This window comes from Triturus cristatus, chromosome 8 (assembly GCF_964204655.1).
Source record: "Triturus cristatus chromosome 8, aTriCri1.1, whole genome shotgun sequence".
Classification (NCBI taxonomy): domain Eukaryota; kingdom Metazoa; phylum Chordata; class Amphibia; order Caudata; family Salamandridae; genus Triturus; species Triturus cristatus.
The window spans coordinates 1,520,632,665-1,520,657,783 of record NC_140591.1 but is presented as its reverse complement, the minus strand read 5'-3'; the positions used below and the strand labels follow the sequence as shown (position 1 = coordinate 1,520,657,783).

General features: G+C 47.3%; 1 protein-coding gene across 1 annotated transcript in view; it reads left to right on the top strand.

Annotated features, from left to right (window-relative positions):
- The window catches only part of POLD3 (DNA polymerase delta 3, accessory subunit), a 176,663-nt gene that overhangs the window by 114,650 nt on the left and 36,894 nt on the right, over nucleotides 1-25,119 (top strand). Inside the window, exon 9 of the mRNA XM_085623362.1 lies at nucleotides 13,027-13,130. Within this exon, the coding sequence (XP_085479488.1) occupies nucleotides 13,027-13,130 (104 nt within the window). The remainder of the gene's footprint in view (nucleotides 1-13,026; nucleotides 13,131-25,119) is intronic.

The window sequence follows — 25,119 nt, the reverse complement described above, 5'->3', positions numbered from 1 at the left end:
TGTAAATACCCAAGTACTTCCCCGCACAACCTGCTATCCGCTACACATTGCACAATGATCCTCAACATAAATATCGCATGGGATTCTGTGACTCACGATGAGGACTCAAACAGTATCTCTGAAACAACCTTCTGTATAAACACTTTATTCCTATTAGACAACACGTACAGATATCATCACAAAGATTTGCCATTTATACTTGCTATGTAACCAGCGGCGTGTTCGAACTTACCTTGCAGACCTTACTGTATATATAAAGAATTGCCATGTTGCATGTTTCTCGTCATGTACTCTGGGTATGAAAAAACCCCCATTGTTTTTAAAATAAGAATCTCTTGAAATATTTTCACTATCATTTGTTATTCGTCCTCCTTCTTCACCATAGGTACTAAACCTTCTAATAGGAGATCATTGGAAAATATTCCGAACTCCTCACCCTTAAAGTGGACAACATCCTTCTTTAAGACAACACCCCCTGGTCCTGATGAAAGCTCACCTGACCCTCCTGGGCACGTAAAGAGCTGAAACATGTCGACCCACTCATTGGACTGACTGTACAGCGGACACATTATCTGTCCGAGCTGCACAATCTCCTCTATTTTTATTCTTTTTCCACGCACCAGACAACAATAAAGTCTAAAGTCCAGGTAGCATGAGAAAACATCCCCCTTTTTAACTTTCACTGTTTCACGACACATGAGCACCTTGTCCTTTTTTGATTTCTGATCGCTACTGTAATATCCAGTGGTTTTCCTCCAGGTGGAGGTAGCACAACACTAAACCCGATGATGATGCAATCACGTTACAAAGGCGGAGAACCAAGATATACCGCCATATAATCCACCTAAAAACGTGAATGAGGGTTTTTTAAGGAACGGTCGGATAACCACCAAACCCTGGATAACAGGTTGAAGTGATCCACTCTTTTTTGATATATAGCTATGGAGAGCAGCCTTCAGGCTAAGTCTTGAAGGAATGTAAAGCAGCTTGTTTTACCAGTCTATAATCTCTTGAGTCACTAAATGAAAGATATCCACACCAGGTAGGTATATAATATATATATATTAAACTCACCCTCCTAGTCTCTTTATGAGACTAATGGTCAAAACACATGTTACACTTCAATAATCACAGTAAAATAGCACTAATACATGTCGGGCCCTAGGGGTAAGCCAAACCATATACTAAAATAGTGGTATAAGAACCACAACTTAACTAGACACAAGGCCTAGAGCCTGTAGAATCGCTGGGACCCCAAGGAAGTGACACAGGGGACCCACGGGGCCGTGTGCAGTGTGTGAACACAGCCGCGAGCTCCCGTTACCTTCTAAGGGAAAAGTCTTGGTTAGATTTTTAAAGATTGGGGACACTTAGAAATGAGTTAGGACCAAACCCTTTTGGACTTAGGAAGTTCTAGGGCTAGCACCCATTGGGGGCACCAGAGTACTCGTGTTACCTCACCCAGGGAAGCCGGGTGCATAGTTGTCTTTTGGTGTTGGGTCTCGTCGTCGATTTCAATGGGAGCTGGCGAAGAAGTGCTGCTGCCGTGAAGATGCGAAGTGTCCGAAGAGATTCAAGCCTGGATCGAAGATGAGAAGAACCTGAAAGCAGAGGGGACAGAGTCTGGGTCACTAGCCAGTAACCAGGAAGGCGATGAGCAGATGCCCACCGATGTCGGGTGATTTCAGCTGAAAGAGGTGAAGCTGGACTCTTCAGCCACGAGGACCAGGAGGCGTCGAGGACGACCAGGAGCTGGATTCGAGCTGTCCCACAAGATATGTCGAGTGCTGCAGCGTCTGTCCCCGGATTGGACACAACAAGCCTTGGCAACAGCAACCCAAACAGAAATGAGAAAGATGCTTTGTTGCAGACCAGCAAGGTCTGTGGGACTCACCACTTGGTTGGGAGTCAGGGCACATCTGGAGCAACCAGGGAAGCCCAAGGAAATACAAAGTTACCCCCTCAGGGACCCACCAGTCAACGGACCAGGGATCGTGAAGGGACCTCGGGACGAAACACAAAATGGCGGCCCATGGGTCACTCGGAGTGACCAGGCCAATAATCTTCGGTGGATTCAGTGCTCGAGGTGGGGGCTACAAGTTAGCCCAAGCACAACTTAAAGAGACGTCGAGAAGTCCGTGCACTTGCAAAAGTGCACGGTGACCAGGAGTTCCGGTTCCACGCTACTCACGAGGGCTGCGGGTCTCAGCTTTGCTGGGGACTTGGGCCGTCCTCTGAGATGTCTGGAAATCCTCTTCCTGGGCTGTAAATACTTCGGAGTCCGGCAGGAGTTTAGATAATGCAGACCGGCAAATTGCTTCTTTGGTGCCTGCCAAGCAGGGGAGTCACTCCTTGACCCCAAGGGAGATTTCTTCAGTCCTCTGGTCTTGAGCAGAGAGTCGAAGGTCCAGGATTCGGCTTCAGAGTTTCGTCCAGGGTAATCTAAAGTTCTGGTTACAGAGGTTCCTTAGGACCTAAGGAAGGGGTTGGACTAGCTCTGGGGACCCACCTATGGGAGGGTTTGGAAAGAGGGGTGGCTACACCCATTTCCTTTATCCAGTTTCACACCAGAGCAGGGGCTGGAAGCCCCTAAACCGGTTTGAGCTGGACTAGGCACAGGGACACCAGATGTGCCCCCCAGTGCAGGACTTCAAAGCACTCAGAGAGTGCTCCCACCCAGCCCCAATACACCTAAGCCTTTCTGGGAGGTGGTGTGGCCCTGTGACAGGAAACCTATTGTCCAGGCCTCCCCGGCCGGAGTTTCGGTCAGCAGCAGGAGGCCAGACCCGTGTCTGTGGCTGCAGCATCCATTTTGTGATGCCAGGGCTCTATTCAGTTTCTACCGGGTATACCAGTGCTGTCATGTCTCTCCCTCTAGAAGGGTGGGATCATACTCCCACACAAGTTACTGGTGTGGGGGTATGATTCCAAGGTGTTTGACACCAAACACAACATGTTTCCGTGCAGCCAGTCCAAGGTTAGCATTTACCATTTGGTTATAATTAGGCTGTCCGGAATTCGGTTTTAACCGAATCTGACCGACAGTACCCTACCGGACGAAAATCAGCGGACTCGGTTTAAACCGAGTGTCACTGATTTTCGTTGCTGTTGCACCACTTGGCCACTTGATGGAGCCAAAGCGTTAGATACTGTAGCGTGTACTGTACACAGGGAGACAAGTAAGTGGCCTGCGGTTGCAACTCCCTAAATGCGCCTAATACGACTTAATCCTCCAGGGACAATCTTTTCATGCAGTATGGAGAGAACTAGTCCCTTGCACCGAAGACATTGATGCAGCCTGTTATTGCTTTGGGAGAAATAGTCCATGGGATAGCAGCGCATCCATTCTAATAAGAACAGCAGAGAACTCGGGGTCCCAAAAGCGAGACCTATTGGCCGAAGCCACAGTACGTCTCGGCTTTTACAACAAATGCATTTTTAAAGGCTTAATGCAGTTTTATCATGTCTTTTATTTTTAGCTGCTCCAGGTTAAAAAAAAACATGCCTGTCCCCCCGTCCCCGAGCGGCTATCTAAACCAAAACTGAAAATGCGTCTGCCTAGGCCCCCGAATGTCCGTTGCCGTGTACAGTAAAACTCTCGCTTGAATAAACACTGTAGTGCATTCACGCTTGGGTCTGGCGTACTGCGAATGAGTGCACCTCGTCGGTGGAAAGGGCTTTATGTAGTTGTGCTTGGAGTAGGAACTGGTGTCATAAATGCGGAGTTATTTAACAAACGGCGGTATAAAGTCTGTCCCTGCCTGCATCTCGAAACTTTAAGGTTTTATGCGACTTTAAAGAAACAGTAAATCAAGAGCACGTATTCAAATTTCGTTTCACAAGACATGAAATAGTTGCATGTTTTTAAGGAGCAGGTATTGGTATTGTGTAACGTGCTAATTCTTCCAGCAATAGTCAGAGTAGCGCTGCAGGGGCTCTAGATGGTGTGAAAACCCAACAAAGCCTCATTAACAAGCGAATGGTCTTTTAAAGACCTGTGAAGTACTCGGGGGCAGCTGTGTGCGTGCCCGGGGGTGTATGCACTGCCAGCAACCTGCCAGGCCAGTTTACAATACTTGCATCACCCTCTCTCTGCCTGCCATTGCGCTCCATGAAGAAAAAAACGCGCATTTGGGTTTCAAATGTCCGATCCTGCAGCAGCACACTTCCAAAGCCCATACATGAGAGTAACCCGATTCAAGGCCCCATTCTCCCGATTTTTTCTAAAAAATCTCCCTCTTTGCTCTTCTGAAATGTTGGCATGTATGAGTCAGTGTTCCGCGGTCGTAATTCCCTAAATATACCTAGTGCAACTTCACCCTTATCTGACGAGCAATATGGAGAGCACCAGTCCCTTGCACCAAAGACATTGATGTGGTCTATTATTGCTTTGGGAGAAAGGGTCAAGGGGCCAGCAGCTCATCTTTTCAGATTGGAACAGCAAAGAAAAGTGCAATGGTCATAGGATTTTACTATAAAGGAAACAACTGAAAAGGTTTAAAATAGCTCAGCACTGCGCTGGAACTATAAAGACACATTTCCAATAATGCCAGTTAAAAGTTATTAGCATGAAAGTTGATCTTACTATAAACCCCACTTACTTGAAGATGACAGCGGTCGACACACATCGTAGGGTTTTAGCTTCAAGACTGTTGATCGAATAAATGGATTTTGCAAAAGTCCCTGGGAGTGCAGCCAGGGCCGGCTTTAGTGCTGGTGGCGCCCTGTGCGACAATGTTTGTTGGCGCCCCCCCAGTGACCACCTCCACCACGGATTCTCTCACTAGCATCCTTTAGCAGTGACCAAGTCACCATAACCACACTCTCTCAGATGCATTGAATTAGTTATATAGCGCCACTCATACCAGTGTAGGGTGTCCGAGCACTTTGCATCACACACACATTACACAGAGACAATCAATCATACGTGTGTAAATCAGTGTATAAGAAATGTTACATAAACCAAAGGACTGGAAGTGTAGGAATCACATGTCACCCATACTGGTAGGCAGTATAGCTTAAATGTGCTTGGTGCGGAGAAGCACCAATGCATATTCGAAAAAGAAACCGCATAGTTGGGAGTTTTCTCTAATAATAAGAATCGATTTCTAGCCTAATTAACCCTTTTTGCAACATTAATCAATGTTCTAATAATGTATACTTTGCAGTGTGTATGCAGTTCTGGGATTAGGACTTTAAGTTATAAATTGCAAGTAACAAAAGGATGTCTCTTTTGAAAGCTGTAACCTGCTGATCTGTTTACATCATACCCACTCTGTAATCTACTTGGTACACGTTCTTTGCAGCAGGCATATTAACCCTCTGCACTAACTTCGCCTAAGTCAAAACCTCAACTATACAAAATGCTGATCTCTCTCCAGGAAGATAATTAATCACACGAGTTTTCTTGACATTTATGTGAGGCCTGGTAAGCCTCACTTTGGTACTCTGCGCAAGTGTTAGATCCCTTCCGTAAAGGGGAATTTTCTCCAGACTTTGCGAAGTACAGCTTAATTTTTGACCGCTTTAACACCTCTGAGGGCCTATGCACCCAGTTCAACTCATATGTTTCAGAACCTGGCCCAGACAATGTCAACCTTGAGGTGCACCAGTATTGGCATGGAAAGCTACGTCAGTGGCCAGAGTTGGCAAATTGTGTACTGTCTGTTTTGGGGTTGCCAGTCTCAAGTTCCAATGTCGAGAGGGCCTTTTCCCAAATAAAAGTGCACATGGGTATGAAAGAGAGAGCGCGAATGACCAAAGATTCACTGAAGAAATATTGTATGGTGTACTACAATAAATTCTACTTGTAAAAATGTATTTTAACCTCATATACACTGTACATAGACTGTCTATATTCCATGCACCAATTAAGAAAGCAAACAATAATAAAAGCAAAGCGTCCCATAAACACCGGTAAAACACTGTTTCAGTTGTTTTTTATGGCGCGAAAATTAGTAACCACTGAAAAGCACTGTTTTTTCGAGGTATTGAAATCACTGGAAAACACTGAAAAAACACCACCAGAATATACCAAAAATAGAAACTGAAAACAGGAAAGCCTAGTTATAATGCAATTAGGAGTATATGGTCAGGCTGCACTACAAACAACATCAGAGAAGGGTCTCCGAACGCTGCAAAGAGGCTCTGCTCATGCAGGGCACCCTCTCACATAAGAACCAAGCACTCTGCCTTCAGGATTGATAAGGCCTGCCATAGGAGTGACTTAAAGGTTTATATGTTTGTATATATATATATATATAGTGATATAGGTAACCTATATCCCAGCAAGGGGTGCATGCACCACCTCACCCAGGCTGCAGTAGCAGACCAGTGGTGTCATTTTGGATGGCTCTCCAGGGGTGGCATAATACATGCTTCAGCCCCTGGTAGACCTCTGGGGTACCTATGCCCTGGGTACATAGTATACCATATACTAGGGACTTATAAGGGCACCTAAGATCCAATCTGTAATGTACCTAAAGTACATGGAATCATTTTAGAGAGGAAGCAGCTTGGCTGGTGCCCTGAATAGAAGGGTCCCAGCCAGGCTAAAGTCGAAAAACAGTGAAACACCAGCAAAAAGTGGGGGTAAACATGTGAAGCAGATCCTACTCTCCTACAGGAGGGGCAGCCTTGACATGTGCCACGTCCAAGGGGGAAAGCATCCGAAAGGCGGCCATTAACCACTACCTGTGCTAGGGGTTTTGTGTATAGGAGCCCAGTCGCAGAATTTGGGACAAAACCCAGATGTTTGAGGAAAGCGAATAGAAAGGGCCACTCAACCATATCGAAGGCCAGACGTGCATCTAAGGAAAGGACGGCCGCTGCTTCTTGTATTGTGGGTATACGAGCCATAACTCTGTGCAGGCGTCTGAGAGATTGAGAGCTTTGTTCCTACCCGGCATAAAGCCAGATTGATCTGGATGTATTAGTTAAGTGAGATGTGGTGTCAGCCATGCCGCTAATATTTTCACCAGTATTTTTGCCTCCACATTCAGCAGTGATATGGGTCGATGTGACGCACAGTCTGTGGCAGGCTTCCCGGGTTTGCGGATATCCACTATCGCTGATATCTAGGAAGTTCCCCGGACGCAAGACTGGAGTTGTACATATTCAGCAAATGGGGTGCTAATAAGGTCGCTGACTTTTTATAAAACTCAATGGGAATACCATTAGGCTCGAGTGTTTTTCCCCGACTGTATAGCGCCCATAGCTAAAGCTAATTAGTCTGCAGTTAAGTCTGTTTCCAGGGCTTGGAGGTCGTCCGGCGTGAGCATTTTGATATCTTTGAGGAAGGCTTGGGCCTCCTCCACCATAACAGAGGCCTCTGGGGTGTAGATGGCTCTGTAATGCCGCGCTAGAGCATTTACTATTTCCTGTGGGTCTGTTATGGGGTTTGCCTCGGTCAGTTGAAGCTGGGCCACCCACCGGTTGGCTTGTTCACGTTTATCCAGACATGCCAGGAGTTTTATGTTGAGTGGCTACGAGTCTAGCTTTGGCGTCCTCCCATAAGTACTCCCTAAAACCCTGTTTTTTAAGGTCAAGGTCATAGGCAGTGTCAATTGTAGGATTTAGGGCGTGTATTCTCTCGCTTTGATTCAGTTCTTGCTCTAGGGCTTCTAATTGCCTTTGTTTATTTTTTTGTGTGGCCCGCAATTAAGGAATTGGCTTGACCTCGGAGGATAGTTTTGTACACCTCCCAAAGAGTTACCGAAGAATCAACCGTATGTTCGTTTTCCCTGAAGTATTGTTGCGTGGTTTTGGTGAGACCTTTCCAAATCTTAGGGATTTTAAGAAATCCCTGATATATAGGGAAAGTCCTCTGGCACACATCTGTCTTGTTTATGTATTTCAGCACTACTGGGGAGTGATCCGAAATGCCCCTGGGCAAGTGTGATATACTACCTAGCCTCCCTATTCTGTCAGCTAGTGTTAGTATGTAGTCTATCCTGGAAAGGCTATTATGCGCCCCTGAATGAAACATATACTGTTGTTCCTGAGGGAATCGAGAGCGCTATACATGTATAAGGCCCAGTGCCTCTAAAAATTCTACCAGGCGGGGGCTACTCCTCTGGTGATCCCTAGGGGGCATTCGATCAATTGTATCATCTAAGGTTGCATTGAAATCTCCCCCCTATGAGAAGTTCCCCCTCTGGGAGTGTGAGAAGGAAGGCGCTGAGGGCTGGGAGAGCCATCGAATGGAGTGCCGGGGGGATGTAGACTGAGACCATATTGTATGCCCTCCCTCCCATTGACACGTTATGGCTGCTAATCGTCCTTGGTCGTCCGTCCATGTTTGCGTCACAATAAGTGGGAATCGTTTCTGTACCAAAATACCCACTCACCTTGAGCCCGAGGTGAATGCTGAATGTGCTACCATCTTGAAGCCCCATCTGTCCAGTGCCCTACACGTCGTCCCCACTAAGTGTGTCTCTTGGAGCAGGGCTAAGGCCGGAGCCTGTCGTTTGAGGTGCTGTAGGATCAGTCCTCTCTTTATTTTGTCACCAAGCCCATTTACATTCCACGAGAGAAGTGTCAAGGGGGAGCTCATCGCTGTGGGAACTGAGGGCGTGCCAGTTATTTCGTCAACCAATACCACTTTTCTTGACAGTACGTGACACTATGAGATCAGAATCCGTCTTCTCCTGTAGGGGAAGTACATTACTCACGCTATGACTGTGAACCTTGAAAACCTTTGTCTTATCAAAACAAGTAAACTTTAAAACAATCAACCTCATTCCCTGACCCACCCCCCTCCCTGCCTCCCTGCAAGGCGGACTTCGAACTACCTGCCACCCCAACTGGGCAGAGTGCTTAGATCCCAACCCAGGTACCTTCATGGGGGGGGGGGAGATTCCTCCGACCGCCCCTTCAGAACACCCCCTTGCTGCGGTGCTGTTCGTCGGCGTGTCCATATATAGTGGGGAAAGATGGGAGAGGGGGGAAAGTTGGGGGGGGAAATAAGAAGGGGGAGTGGGGGGGAAGGGAAAGGAGGAGGGGGGGCCCGAACGTGTTGGAGAATTTAGTAGTGGACGCCCTTGACTTCAGTTCACTGCTCAGTCGTCACATTGTTGTGCTGTCTCTGCCATTACAGTTCAAGCTGCGGAGCAGTCCTACTGTGGTTTCTGTAGGCTGCGGTGCATGGTCGAAATGTCCAGAAAGTCTCCTTCTCATCTTGAGTGTACCTGCAAGTGGAGTTGCCACCTGTGTGGGGGTCGAGTACCCCTATAAGGATTCTTATTCTTCTCCGCTTGAGTGCTATGAACGTTCCTGCCCTCTCAACCCTTCTGACTCTGTCGGCGTGCCCTCCCTAGAATGCTGTGTGCCGTTCCGGCCTTGTCGTCCAGATGTTTGGCCCTGCGCCATCCCTCGAGCCATTCCTGGGCCTCGTCGGGTGTTGTGAAAAACTATGTTTTCCCCTCCACTCACAGTTTCGCTGGAAACATCATGTAGTACTTGAGCTCGCGGTTTTAAACTCGAGAAATCCGCGGTGTTGTTTTGATACTGCTGCCGTATAATCTGGAAAAATCGTTATAGTGCTGTTCTATTCGGAACGGAGGGGCCACACTGGCTGTCTGTAGAATAGCGTCACGGTCCTGGAAATTAAAGATGCATGTCAGTATGGGCCTTGGTGGTGCCCCCGGCTTGGGCTTGCCCCCCGGGACTCAATGTGCTCTTTCTTCTGAAAAGTAGGCAGACAGTCCCCACGGCTGAAGTCGGTTCTTTAGGAGGTCCTCCACAAAGAGGTTGAGCGCCAGTCCCCCTGTTTGTTCCGGCACGCCTATTATCCGAACGTTATTCCGCCTCAAGCGGCCTTCCTGGCTGTGTTTGGCGGCCATAAGCTTGTTTACGTCCTACAACTGATGCATTTTCTTCTGGAGAGCCACTGTGTCGGTAGTAAGAGTCTTTGTTATGCCTCTGTCTTCTGTTACTCTGGTTGACATCTTGGGAGGTCCGCACGAATTGGTGAGATTTCCGTTGACTTCGATACAGGAGTCGATGGAGGCATGGACATTGTTTAGGATAGTAAAAATGTCCTGTAGTGTGACTTCTTGTCCCTCCAGAGTCTTAGGACTTGCCGTCTGGTTGCCGTCTTGATCTGTTTGTTCCGAGGGTGTCTTTACATAGGCATACTTGTCTAGTTTGGGCTGTTGCGTCCCTCGTTGACCCCTGCCCCCCATTTTAGTAGGTTCCACTCTGAAAACGAAGAGTCCGACTATGCGCGGGGTGGTACTCACCGCTGCCTGCCTGTGCGGCGCTTGTGCACACGCGGCCTTTTGGGTTTCCCGCCACCACTTGCGCGCTTTGGCAAGTTGTCCCCAAGAAAGCAATTATGGGGGGGGGGGAATGCGCCCTCCGTCTTGCAATATCTTGCCAACTGTCATCCCCTAGGGCCTCCTGAGGTTGCAGTACGTGAGCATACTGATGTGTCCAATTAGTCATCTATCCCTCCTCGGACCTGCCTTGGGATCCTAGACTCTGCTCACAGCCTTCCAATTGTAGTGTCTCCTTGTGGAGGCAGCACCGTCAGCGCTGCGTGGGAAAGGGGCCTCGACCGCACACAGGATGTCTGGGTACTGCGGGCAGTACTTCTGGAGAGGTGCCCGGTGGAGAGAGCAGTGGAACACCGCCTCTGGTAGCCCTGGTTGGCGGCTGGTTGCTGTTCTCTAAAAGCGTGGTTGAAGGTCACTGAGCTGATGCCTGCTGAATTACAGTGAGGCCGTTTAGTTGGGGTGTGGGGGAGAATCACATGTGCAGGCTTCGTTTTCCTGCATGCCCCCACTGTTTGGCCGCTGGTCCTGCACCACAGGTGCGCTTTCGCCCCTGGGCACTCCGCTGCTGAGTATTCGTTCTTTCTTGGCCCCGGGGCACTGCGCATGAAGCAGCAGGCGCCGTCCACCTCCAAGACGCCGGTGTCGGTGAATGGCGCAGCGAGCTTCCCCCGCTCTGCTTCTCGCGCTGGTTGATCGATTGCGGTGTGGGTTTCTAGCGCCCCGCTGCTTGTATATTCGTGCCTCCGCAGATTGCTAGGCTGGCGCCACTCTTCACGCAGCCGCCGCGCCTGGATTAGGACGCCCACTGTGCGCGGACCCCTTCACAAACTCCAGTCCCCGGTCCCAGATGGCGATGTAGGCCGCTCCGCCGCTACTTGCCGTAACTGCTCTGTTGGTGATCGGACAAGGGTTACAATCTATGTCTGGGCTGCCCCCCGTCCTTCAACGCCCCCTCTGCTTCTTAGCGCAAGTACGCCTTCGGATTATTGGTCGGATTGACGGGAATATCTGCTGGGTGTCGGAGCCTCTCTAGGCTGCTGCCATTTTCTCCGGCTGCAAGACACGCCCTCCTGCAAGGCTTTTTAAGACTCAGAATGATGGCCACACACCCTCCTCCCCTATAATTAAAATATGGCCATAGGTATAGGGTCCTCGGGCCTATTTTAGGTTTTGGGGGGTGGCCATGCACCCCCCACCCTAATGTAAAAGTATTTGGCCCCGGGGGATGGGATGCCCGAAGCGTCTTAAGGCTTGGGGAAAGGGCCATACGTCCCACTCGCCTATAATTGAAGTATGGCTTAAGGGATGGAATCCCTTGGCCCCATTCCCCCCCCTCCTCCCATAATGTTAATGTATTTGACCCCGGGGTATGGGGACACCAGAACCAGTAGTGACTTGGAAAGGGGGCCTGCATACGCTTGCTCCCTTTTTAAAAACAATGGGCCTCAGGGCCAATAGTGGCTTGGGGAGGGTGATGTACGACCCCCTGCCCCGGATAGGCATTGGCTGCTTGCGGGGGAGACTGGATGCAGAGCCTGGCTGCAGGCCAGGTACTATGGTCAACCGCAAGCCACACACGGTTGATGGCCGTGCACAAGTCAAGGTTGCTTGACTACGAGGGATTGGCCACAGGATCTGACAGCAGGCCATACCTTGCAACCAGTATTATGGTAATAAAATATAACTACACGTTAAAATTATAGTTAGCTCTGCTAAATAGAACTGTTTAATTTGTGGGGTTTTTTTTTAGTTCAAAATGTTGTCACTAACCTATTCACCTAAATAAAACGTCACTTTAACCCATGTATTTTTTTTCTGTGAATATATATGTATACGCACACGCAAATACACACACACAGGTCGATATTATTCACCTTGATATTGTGACATAGGTCCTGCCATGCTAAGTGTTGTCCATATTAAGCGTATGAATGATGATTGTAACAAATGTTCTTACTTAGATGAAGCAGTCTGGAAAAAAAGTTATGATTGTGCCGGGTAGGTCTTCAAATCCTTTTTTCCAGTAGGGTAGGCCTCACTCCCACCTCCTTATTGTTAATCCTATTCAAATCATATGGATTTTTGAAGTCATCAAAGCTGGAGAACAAAACCTTGTTTCTGGAAGTACAGTTGTCCAGTGTTTTTACCATGGATTCACATTACTCTTCCTTGTAAGGCTATGTATGTGTTAATGCGAGTGCTAAAGGTGGTCTTTTCTCCTCTTTGACAGCCTTTTGGACAAAAAACACAATAGGTGGGGAAATATGTTAAATGTGTTTTTAGTATAGGTGTATTAAAAGTACTGCAGATTTGAAGTCTGGTTACAGGGAGTAATTCAAAAGCAAGTGAATCTCTTACAGATACCAATGCTAGAGAACTGTTATTACAAAAACAACGTCTTCCTCCTGTTCTAATGTGTTGACATGCTACCGCATGGCGGGGGTTTGGGAGTCCGAGTTTGTCTCATGTTTTTCCCTGTTGTGTCGCCTCTGCTGTCCTTGTGATTTTGATAAAAACGGCACCTATGGGCAGGGGGTCCTATACTGAGTGATATGTAATGTGTATTTGTATAGCGCACTATCGCCGGCAAGGGTGTCCTGGCGCTGCATCCAAGTCCCACTTGATTTTTTTCTTTAGGCGTACCTGCACTAAGAATTTGAATGAGGTAAACTTAAATACTCAAATTTGTTGCAACCGTCATCACAAAGTCTGTTTTTTTTTTTTTTTTTTTTTTAACACTTGTGGACAGTAAAGTGAAACGTTCTGATGTATCAGACAGCGATGATGAGAAAACTACAAAAAAGAAGAGGAGAAGAATCAAAAAGCCAGTATCGGAGAGCAGTGAGGATGAAGGTAAGTCAAGAAGCTACAGTTACTGTTGGCAGTGCTTAATTTGAGCCAGTGGTTTCCATTGGTCGGCACCGGCACTTAATTATCGTGCACTTAAGACAGCTGCCACGTGGCCACCGTGTCGCTGTTTGTAATAATGTAGAGATGAGCAGTACAGCAGTTGTTTATTCATTCAATATGCATTTAAAAGAAACTAATTCCTGCTGCCCAAGCTATTTTTGTAGCTTTGTGGGCCTGGAATAGGCTGAATTGTCACTTGTAGCAGTGTGCTGGTTAGTAGTAGTGGTGTAGGAACTGTCATTGGCAATGACAGCAGTGGCAATGGGTGGTGCCAGCTGCAGAAGCCTCGCGACCAGAGCCTGGCACTTATTTTTGTTTTACAAATTAAACACTCCTTGTTCCCCACAATACTCCCACCTGGGCTATACAAGAGGGGGTTATATTTTCAAGTTTTTCAATACACAGAGTGATCGTGTGGAGTGGTGGGTGTTGCATTACTTTAGTGCTTGCAATCAGATGATGGAGTTAAGTTATCTACATTCACATACACCATCTCTCACACACAAACACTTTCTCAAATTCCTTCTCCGTCAAGCACACTTATTCATCCTTTTGCAGGCTCACGTGTTCACGCTTGTTCTCTTTCTCATTTTTAGGTCTCGCCTAGCGATGCAGCGCCATGCGTTGCTCGTGTAAGCGAGATCTATTGTTGCTGACTTGCTTAGCGATGCGAGACAGGATAGGTGCACGTGCTCTTGAAGACATGAGCTGTGAACGCGTACGGCGGCGTTCGCTGAGGTTGCAGACTGGTTTTCTTCGTTCGGCGTGCCTGCCCGGATAGGGCATGTGCTCGCGCGCGGCATGTATTTTTCTCGCGGCATCGCTTTCACTTTCACTGTCTGCTTGCTCAGTTACAGCAGCGCAGAGCTGCTCAACCCGTTATGGCGTCCTGTCTTTCACTTCTCCCACCACTAGTTTTAGTTCTGGCTGCTCCGCGACACATCGCGCTCTGTGCAGTCTTTCAGCCACCCTCTTACCGGTCCTTGTTTTGATTTGGAAGACAGTTTAACATACGTTTACTTGATATTGTGACTCGGCAACGCTCTTTTAAGATATCTACGTAAACATAGTCTCTCGGAAAGCTTGACACCTGCATGTCGATTGAATAGCTACCCTGCTCTCAATGGAAAACATTGAGTAATTCTATGAGATGATTGTTGGGTGAGCGGTGGTATTGGGGATACGCCCTGATTGCATGTGGGCACGGAACTCACTTCAAAAAAGAGAAGAATGATACCATAGACTAAAATATTGGGCAGCTGAGAACAGCAAGCACAACCTACGACTCAGGCTCGCATTGTTGAGTCCGTTCTACGGTAAAAAGCTTGCTGGCTGCTGCAGTGAACAAGCATTTGCAATGCAATAGGTCTCGCATTTGCGAGAGTTTAAGCTATTGTCATTGTAAATGACAATGCCTTTTATTGATCTGTTTTCAAAACCAACACATAGATAAAAGGTTCGTCATTTACAATGCCAATAGCTCAACTTTTCAAAACAAACAATGCTCAAACTTTTGCAAAGGCGAGACCTATTGGATTGCCAATGCTTGTTCTTTTTGTCTCTGTCCCTCTCCAAGTGCACCCAGTCTTGGAGGCGTGCTTCATGGCCTTTTTGGTGCTTGATGCATCCTAGATAAACTGACCTTGAATCTGGAGAAAGTATTCTGGGAGGGTGGAATGAATGAGGTAGAGCTGACGTAGTCGATAGCCTAGGCTCATCTGGGACTGAGCATATGGGAATCTCCTGATTCCCATCATTGTATGTATTTATGTGACTTATATAACCAGGGCCTCTGAAATTATGTGATAGCGCAGCCGCTGCAATTGTCATATAATTGTAGATTTGCTGCATTTGCCACATAATCCATTGTCTCCCACATAATCTGCAAATGTTAACAAAAAAATATTCTGTTTCTAGCTCAGGCGGTTCAAAAGTTACTTAACATGCAACGTCACATGTTGCAGCGCTGTGTCAGGCCATTTGCAAAGCTGGAGTGGTCTATTTTCTGTTGCTTTTTGGTATATTTGTTTGTAAACTGGTTCTAATGAGGGCAACTAATGCCCACAGAGTGTTACCAAGTTTAGAAATTATGAAACCATAAAGTAATACTATTACAAAATGTACCGCATGATGCTGCATAATTTGCCTTTACTTGCTTATATTTCTACTCAAAGCTGCCGCATAATTTAGCCCTCTCCCCAGCTAATTCCAGTGGCCCTGTGTATAACGCGAACCTAGTCACAAAGCAAGGGTGGTGTACAGAGATAAGTAAACTACACACGAAGAGCCATTGTTACATTAGGGAGAGAGGAGACTGGGGATAACGTTAAGGAGATGGTCTTTAAATGGATACACAATAGCAAGGATGTCATAAGAATTTAGTATATCTTCAGGAAAGAGGAGGCTGCCATCAGCGTTTAGAAAACCTTAAAACAAAGGCAGCCTCGCTTAAATGGGCAATGTGCAATCTTTTTAGAGAGCTCTCAGGACCATGTCTATTTAATTATCCAAGGTTACCACCTAGGGTTGGAGTTTTGCTTTACCCATCATTCCATAGCTTTAAGAGCTAGTGCATGTCGCGCCTGGCCTTCCTTCCATTAAAGATGCTGAGGAGAAACCCATAAAAGGGTCCCTGCATCACAAGCGTTCGAGGGATTTAGGAGGCTGTCGCTTCCAGTGTTTCTGCTTTTTAGGTCTCGCCTGGCAGCGCAAGATCTATTGTTGCTGACTTGCCTCGGAAGTGGGACAGGAGATGGGCACGCGCAAGGCTTTTGGCGGATTTGAGACGGTGTACGCGCACGTGAACACGCACGTCCACACACGCGATGTGCACATCTCCTGTCCCCCTTCCGACCACATGTCAGCCCTGTTGGAGCAGCCCGCTGCAAGACGGGCCGCTCAGAATACCAAAAAGACGCTGTGCCTCGATCAGGCACCAACAATAGCCCACACGGAGCCCCCCAGCCCCTCCTCGCGGCTGCAGCACTTCCCTGCACTCCTGGAAGCCCCGCGCTGCCGTGGACAGCCTCGGCCGCCGCACTCTTCACCCGGGCCCCCTCCTGGGACCCGGGGCTTCTCTCCACTCCGGCCGGCACCGCGGGGCTCTCCCTTCAGCATGGGAGCCCCGCGATAGCACGGCACACCAGTTTCTCTTCCTGCCGGAGCAGGCCCCGCCCACATCCCGGGCAAGGGCGCCTGACTTCCGGCTTGTTCTGAGTATGTTTTTTAGTATTTCATGTGTGCCTCAAGTGGTCGGTGAGCGTGAATATCATTTTTTCTTGTCAATAATATAACAATAGAGCACCTATCGAACACAGTGCATGGGATGAAAAAGTCATGTGGTACAATATTTAACTCTTTTGCTTTCTTTTGCATCCTCGTTTGCTTCTACTGACACCAACTTCCACAAACTCTTAGCACTGTTACTGGCCTTTGCAATACACTCTACTGAAAGGTGTCTCGGCTGTCTCCTCCCCCACTCCATTGATGTTTAATGAATGGCGAGGAATTCACACAGGCTCTGGTTGCATCATTTCTTGGTCAGAGCGGGGAGTAAAGGGTTAGATGCCTTGAGACCCTCACGGTTGAGTAGTCGCGCTTTATAACAATCCTGATTGATTGAGAAGTCCAGCCATTGCCTGCCATTTTCTGAGCATGCCGGCCATAACCCCGCCTCTGTAATAATGTTATAATATGAAGAAAAATTGTGCAAATCCAATTGAATCCTCAGTTCTCAAAAACAGAATGAAGCAAGACATTGCAGTGTTTTAGGTTCTTAAAAAAGCAATGACTCGCGTCGCGACAAATATTACTTTTCCGTCTTTTTGACAGCCTAGTACCTTAGGTTTTGTTGTGGATAAGATGTGAAAGTTTAATTATTTTAACACAAAACACTGGCATCATTTGCACATGCAAAAAAAAAAAAAAAAACCTGCCGTTGGATCGGCGTCGCGGGAAATGCTTAATCCGTGTGCGCATCCCCCTCTCCACGCAAATCTCACCTCCAATAAAATCTGACCCTTTGCACCTTTTCGCTGTGTACTTTAAATTGTTGCACTTTACCCTGAAAACTCCCCCCACCTCACCTGATTAGAACTCCCCGCGCTGCCGATTTCAGGGCTGCCGCGGGTCGGAGTTCTTGCCGCCATTATTCTCACAAGCACAGGCCACGCCCACGGACGTATGCCACGCCACCCTCCGCAGACCCATTTAAAAGCGAGCTGAATACAAGCCGCAGACAGAGATTCACCACTCCTGAGGCGAGTTAGCCGGGAGCTCTTTCGCTATTTTTAAAATACTTGATTTTAAAACTGCTTTTTAGAAACAGAATTGTACTTTAAATTGTTGCACTTTACCTTGAATACAACCCCCCACCTCACCTGATTAGAACTCCCCGCGCTGCCGATTTCAGGGCTGCCGCGGGTCGGAGTTCTTGCCGCCATTATTCTCACGAGCACAGGCCACGCCCACGGACGTAGGCCACGCCTCCTCCCATTTCACTCAAAAATGTGCCCCCCTCAAACGCGCAGCGGACGCGCGCAGCGGTCGCGCCGCCTGCGCGCCAAAGGCAAGCCCGTCTGCGCCCGTCCGCACCGGGCCCAGGGCCATACCCCCTGTCCAAAGCGATCCCGATAAAGGACAACGGAAGTACTCCAGTCAGGAGCTCCGAACTCTAAGACCCAGCGTCACATGCGCCCGGATAGAGCTACTCAAGGAAGGTAAAAAATGTCCGTCCTGCACATGCACTTTTGATTTCTCCCTTATTAAGATCCTGAACAAACCCATGATACCAAATGTAGAAACAGCAGCCTGAAGGCTGGCCTAATTAATGTCAGGTCTTTAGTCAAGCATAACATACATACAGCTGAATTAATCGAAAGCCAAAATATCGATATACTGTTTGTCACCGAAACATGGGCAGACGAAGCGTCCGATGCCGACCTGACCCTGGCCATTCCGGAGGGTTACTCTATTTTTAGAGCTGACAGAAAAATGAAACGTGGGGGAGGACTGGCAATAATAGCAAAAGAACTCAGGATTAAGAGTTCAGACAGAGGAAGCAACTCAGACTGCGAAACCTTGATCTTCCAAATAAAAATCATAGATAAACATACGTTTAATGGACTGCTAATTTACAGACCACCTAGCGCAAAAACATCCTTAATTGAGCTGCTAAGTCCATTATTGGAATCTAGCGTGACAAGCCCAGATCATACAATTTTAGGAGATTTTAATCTACATCTTGAAAAAACCTCAGACCCAAAGATAGCTTCATTTATGGATGCAATGTCAAACTTCGATCTGGAACAAAAGGTACACCTAGACACCCATAATGCTGGCCACACACTGGACGGTATTTTCACCTCATGTCCGAGCCTAAATAAAATTGATACTCTCCAGATCCCATGGTCGGACCACAAGTTAGTCCGATTCACATTAGAAATTAAAGAGGATACGGGGAGACCGGTGGAACTTATTAAACAAGCAACTTATCCCGACTGGTCTAAAATTGACCATCAGGCATTTGTTGAAACACTCCGACCATCCCATCCTACATTTGCTGATAACTGCAATATAGCCTGCAAACAATTCAACGAGTGGTTGGATACCGCAGTTAAACTGACAGTCCCACAAAAAAAAGTTACTCTGAAAAGAAAAACCCCCTCACAACCATGGTTCTCAGAAGCACTGAAAGCACAAAAACAGAAGTGCAGAAGAGCAGAGAAAAAGTGGAGAACCAACTATGATACCAACTTCAGACAAGAATATAAAGCTACCTTAGCCAATTACAAAAAATTAATAATAACAGAAAAAAGTAAATACTTCGTCCAGAAATTAATGAGTCAAAAAACTCTAGTAAAACCCTCTTTGATACTGTCAAAAAATTATCAAAATTTGAAAATAATAACTCAGAAGAACTGTCTTCAGACTTCTGTAATGTATTAGGCGAATTCTTTGTTAGAAAAGTATCATCAGTCTACGACTCCTTCAAAAATCACAGCACGGAGATGGCAGAAAAGGATACCTCACACCTAATAAACCCAGTGGAACAATCGGTTCAAACCACATCGTTCCACTTCACTCCTCCTACAGAAGAACAGATACAGAAAGAGGTTCTTACCACCAACTCAGGTAGCCCAATGGACCCCTGTCCACCCAAAATTATGCAAATCTGCTCAGAACAGCTGAGCCTGGTGTTAGAAAAACTATTCTCCCAAATCATCAAAACCAACATCTTTCCAGATGATTGGAAAATGATATCAATCAGGCCGCTACTAAAAAAACCAAACCTAGATTGCGAAACTCCAAACAATTACAGACCAATAGCCAGGATCCCTTTTGCCGCGAAAATTCTCGAGAAACTGTTAAACAAACAGTTATCCCAATATCTGATGGATGGCGACTGGCTGGACCATTCTCTGTTTTGTTTTCGCGAGGGACATGGAACGGAGACTGCTTTGATTACAGCAGTGGAGGAACTTAGGCAAGTACTGGACAATGGATCGAAGGCCGCCTTGGTGCTACTCGACCTATCGGCAGCCTTCGATACAGTCAGCCATGAGATCCTCATAACACGACTGAAAGCAGCACAAATACATGACTCAGCTTGTACCCTCATTGCCTCCTACTTGGAGAATAGAACTTTCTCAGTAGAATCAGGAGAAGAGAAATCCAATTTATTCAACCTGCCATGCGGGGTCCCGCAGGGCTCCTCGATGAGCCCCGCTCTTTTTAATCTATATGTGGCTCCCCTTGCTGAAATAATAAGGAACAGTGGATTCACTCCAATATCCTACGCCGACGATACTCAAATCGTGGTGTTAATCAGTAGGGATGTGGAGGACACTGCAGAAAAATGTCAACATTGTATGGTACAGATCAGTCAATGGATTAGAAGGAACTGCCTAAAACTTAACGGGGACAAGAGTGAGGTCATGATATTAGGAGGTGACACAAATATATGGTCCCCCTCATGGTGGCCAAGAAATTTGGGAAGATGCCCCGAATCATCAGAAAAGATGAAAAACCTGGGAGTCACCTTAGACACCAACCTCTCATTCGACGCCCAATCCAGCAAGTTGGCATCAACACTTTGGTACATCCTAAAAATGATTAAGAAAATACTACCTTATCTACCGCATGATTCGCGCAAGACTGTGGTGACAGCATTAGCCTTGTCAAGACTGGACTACGGGAATGGCCTCTATGCCGGAGCCAGGAAGAAAATCCTAGCCAAACTTCAACGCCTGCAGAATGCAGCAGCCAGGCTGGTACTTGGCATACCTAAGTTTGAACCAATCAGCCACAAATTAAAACACCTACACTGGCTACCAATTGCAAAAAGGATAGAATTCAAATCATTATGCCTGGCTTATAAGGCAATCAACGGAACTGGATCACAATTTCTGAAGTCACACCTAAAACATTATGAGCCAAATAGACTTCTCAGATCCGGCCAAAAGAAACTCATCAGGGTCCCGAGATTCAAAAAAGCCAACTGGGGCGGAAGAAGTTTCCTGGTACACACATCAAGAACCTGGAATCAACTACCACTGGCCATAAAAATCAGCCCATCCGTGAAATCCTTTAGAAAGGAAGTTAAAACATGGCTTTTCTCCGCTCAGCTCTAATCAACATCTCCAAGAGCCAATGGTATATCTCAGCGCCAAGACGCCTTCGGGCATTCTCGCGCTCTACAAATGGATAAATCAAATCAAATCAAATCTTCCCTGCCTCACCCCACCCTCACACCCCTGCCTCACCCCACTCTCATTTCACCACCCTCTGTGTCACTGCATTTTTTTTTCTCGCTTATTTATATAGCGCAAACTCGACCCGAAGGTATTGGAGCGCTTTACATGAGCACCGTACTTACATTACACATTCATGCTTCCTTCCTGCCCATCCTGTCATTCCCTTCCTTCATCCCTCCTTGTGTCTCAACCCCCTCACACCCTGCATCACCCCCCCCCCCCCCGCACACTCCGAACGCCTGACCCCATTCACGCTGTAAGCTAGCAGTGTTTGCTGCATCTTGTGCTTGACCCCTTCGAGCCCTCGCCCTGCCTGTCGGTGCTGCTGGGAGCCATGCCTGCCCTCCTCCAGAGCGGATTCCTCACTCTGCCTTAAACATCTACCCTTTGGGACTGCCCTTGTACTCAGCACCACTGCCCTCACCTTCCCACGGGGGGCAGGAGCACCCCGACGCCCTCGGAGCCCTCGGGAGGGTAAATTGACCAGAGGGAACTTTTCATTTGAGGAGGGAGGGGAGTTTAAAGGGCTGAGGATGACGTCCCACAGGAAGTTGCAGAAGGAGTGAGGGATGCTGGCGGAGTACAAGAGCCAAGTCAAAGGTGAGTGCCCCCCCTCACCCCGGGGGTAGGGGGGGTGTGTGTGTGTGTGTCTGTCTCTGTCTGTCTGTCTGTCTCCTGGGGAAGGGGGGGGGAGCTGTGGTGTCCATGAGTAGGAAGAAGTACAGACATCCCTATGCTGTGAGGTCTACATCAGTCTCTCAGTGCATCTCAACCTCCTGCTGCCAGAGACTGAGGTCTACACAGCTGTCAGTGCATCTCCTGCACCCTGCTGCAAGAGAACTGTGGCCTATACAGCTCTGTTAGTGCATCTCAAGCACTCTACTGCCAGAGACTGAGGTCTACACACCTCTCTCAGTGCATCTCACCCCTGCTGCCAGAGACTGAGGCCTTATTATACACCTTTCTGTGCATTACAACCCCCCTGCTGCCAGAGAACTGAGGCCTGCACATCTTAGTGCATTTCAAGTTGCAACACCTATTCCATTGTAATGCGTGTACTAAGGTGTGCATATTAATGCACACCTTGTAGGTTTTATAAACACAAAGTTAAAGTATTGTAATACAATGAAAATAGTTCAACATCTTGGAAATAAAATAAATATCGCATTTACATACGTTTATGCTATTGCCTTAGAAATTCATTATATTTATGTTAAACAAAAAAAAAATCACATTAATAAAAGCCATTACCATTTCCAATGCCAATAGCTCACACTCGTGTAAATGCGATGCAGTAGATTTTGCATTTACAAAACTTTTAGCTATTAGCATTTTAAATTGCAATGCTTTTTATTGATGTTTTACAAAACAAACAAAAAATGTCATTTAAAAGACCATTTACTCAAAACAATGTCACTGCGAGACCTATTGCATTCTAAATGCTTGTTAACAGACCTTTGGGATGTGCTGGCTGTAGAGGCATAGTTGAATCAGGATACTTTTAAAACAACTGTAGCCATAACCAGGGATAGTCATGCCACACTCCACCCCGACATATGTCGGGCTTTTGTTGGACTCGTATAAGGAAATCAAATAGCAGCCATCACTAGCATTCAGGTCCCGACCCAAGAGAAAGCGCTCAAGGACGCTCCATGTCTTCCTCGAGTATGTTTAAACAAACTTTCAGAAGACCAGTGCAGATCAGACCACTAGATGGCACTGTGATGCAAAGCATGTAATGCTAAAATTGATACAAAGCTGCAAAAGCATCTTGGGCCAGATGTACAACGCGCAAAATAGCGCCTCGCAAATTGCGAGTCTTTTGCGACTCGCAGGATTTGCGAGGCGCTATTTTGCATGTACAACCGTGTTTAATGGGGCTGCAAATTGCGAGCCTCATTAATATTGATGAGCCTCTCACAATGTTGCTAGCCCATTGGGAATGACGGGGCCTCCCAGGTATGGTGGTCTGCTGGGTTCAGCAGACCATCACGTCTGGGACTGCTTTTAAATAAAACAGTTTTTTTTTAAAAATGCAGCCTGTTTTCCTTAAAGGAAAACGGGATGCATTTAAAAAAAAAAAAAAGAAACTTTTTCGTTTCATTTTTTAAGGGCAGGCAGTGGTCCCTGGTACCACTACCTGCCCTTCAAAAATATTTTTAGAAACGATTACAAAGTGGAAGGGGCCCCCAGGGGACCCCTTCCAAATTGAGACTGCATTACCACCCTCTTGAAGCGGGCGGTAATTTGCAAGTGTTTTGCGACCGCAATTGCGGTCACAAAACATTTGTACATTGATTTGCGGACGCAATTAGGAAGGGAACACCCCTTTCCTAATTGCGACTCGCTATTCATGAATTGTACATGGCCCGGCAGGTTTTTGCATGTGCAAACGGGTCGCAAACCCGTTTGCGCATGCAAAAACGGGTTGTACATCTGGCCCCTTATTTGTAAATAGTATTTTTAGATCCTTGTTGACAGCGCATTTGTCTACAAGATATATTTCTTACTCGATACGTAGAATGGGCTTCGGTCAGCTCCCTTCAACCATCAACTTATTTGAATTTACCTCTTTCTGCAATTGACTTGACATTGTCACTTTAGATCAGCCCAGAGGAGTCTTTATCTCACCTCCTGCTGTCATCTATTTAGTTTATTATTCAGCCTAACCATACCATGGCCTCCTAACTCTTTTCTTAGGTTTCGGCTACCGGACAGTACTCATTCTGTTGCAAAAAGACCTAATGTCAGCTTACAGTGGGCTCAGAGCCGGCCCATTTCTTACCATTGGTTGACTTAATAGTCACTTTCATATGCTGGCTTTTTATTTATTAGCTTGTGTGGGCTTTCCTTCCTCTTATTGTGTTTGTTGTTTGGAGCACAGCTTCCATTACTTGTTTCCTCCACTGCTTACTTTCAAGCACACATTTTTTTCTTTTGGCTTACACACTCAATGAGAGTGCATGTGTTTTCAGTCTGTCTCCTAAATGCACTTTTCTTCCCCAGCCACCATCTCTGTGTTGCTCTCTCTCTCTCTCATGTTGCTTTCTTACTTGGCCATGTGCTTCTCCCCCCACCCCCTGTAGCGGCACACGCCCTCATGTGCTTCTCCCCCCCTCCCTTCTGTGACGGCACACGCCCTTGTGCTTCTCCCCCCTCCCTTCTGTGGCGGCACACGCCCTTGTGCTTCTCCCCCACTATGTTGTTTTCATGTCTGTATGCTTCTCCCCCCCCCCCCAGCGCCCCATTGCTCTGTTACCCATTGCTTCTCTCACCCAAATGTTCCACATTGTGCATTCTCCATATTATGTACTTCTCTCTTCATCCACGCCCTCCGTGTTGCTTCCCCCACCCGCTTTCAATCGTATTTGCCTTTCCGTTTGCAACTGTTTCCTTTTTTCTCTGTACCTTTGTGCTTTTTCGCTCCCTTTGCACTGCTCTTCTCATGCTGTCTGCTCTTGCACTCGTTCTCTCACACTTTTGACCTCTCTTTTGCCTCTCTTTTTGCCACTTCTTCTGCTGTTCCTTTTTTGCCCCGCTTTTGCTTCTTTTGCCTCTTTTCGTTATTGTTTTCTGCTTTCACGCCTTGTTGCCACCATGTGCCGCGTTTTCTCCATGTCATTCCCACTACCTCCTCCTACGTCTCTCCCCGAGTCCTGCCCAGCCTCATCCACTAACCCCAGGTTGACAACCTCCCACATCTTCTTAGTGGCGGCTACAGCAGGGCCATGCAGGCAAGCACGTATGCGCCTAGTCCACTCCAGTGCCAGGACTTCTAGTCCTGTGCCACCCTATCACAGCCCAAGATGTTACCCCACTGCATCGCTTCACGCCCTGAAGAATGCCTATCCCTGCTGAGCTGTCGGACTTCTACAACCAACACCCAAGGTGTGTTGTACAGCGCCAGCTGACACTTCTCCTGTGACCCCGCCTGAAGTCCCTCCAATCTTACAACACTTGCATTCCCGCACCCAGAAATATATATGCCCCACCTCCCCCCGGCCAGCACCCTACTTTAACACCCACTCTCTCATCAAACATTCCATATAAATCTGGGTCCTCCTTCACAACTTCTCCCCAGACCTACTCTTCCTCATAGAGACTTGGCTCAAACCTACAGCTGCCCCAACATCACGACTACGATCCCGCTAGGATACAATATCACCAGACAGGACAGG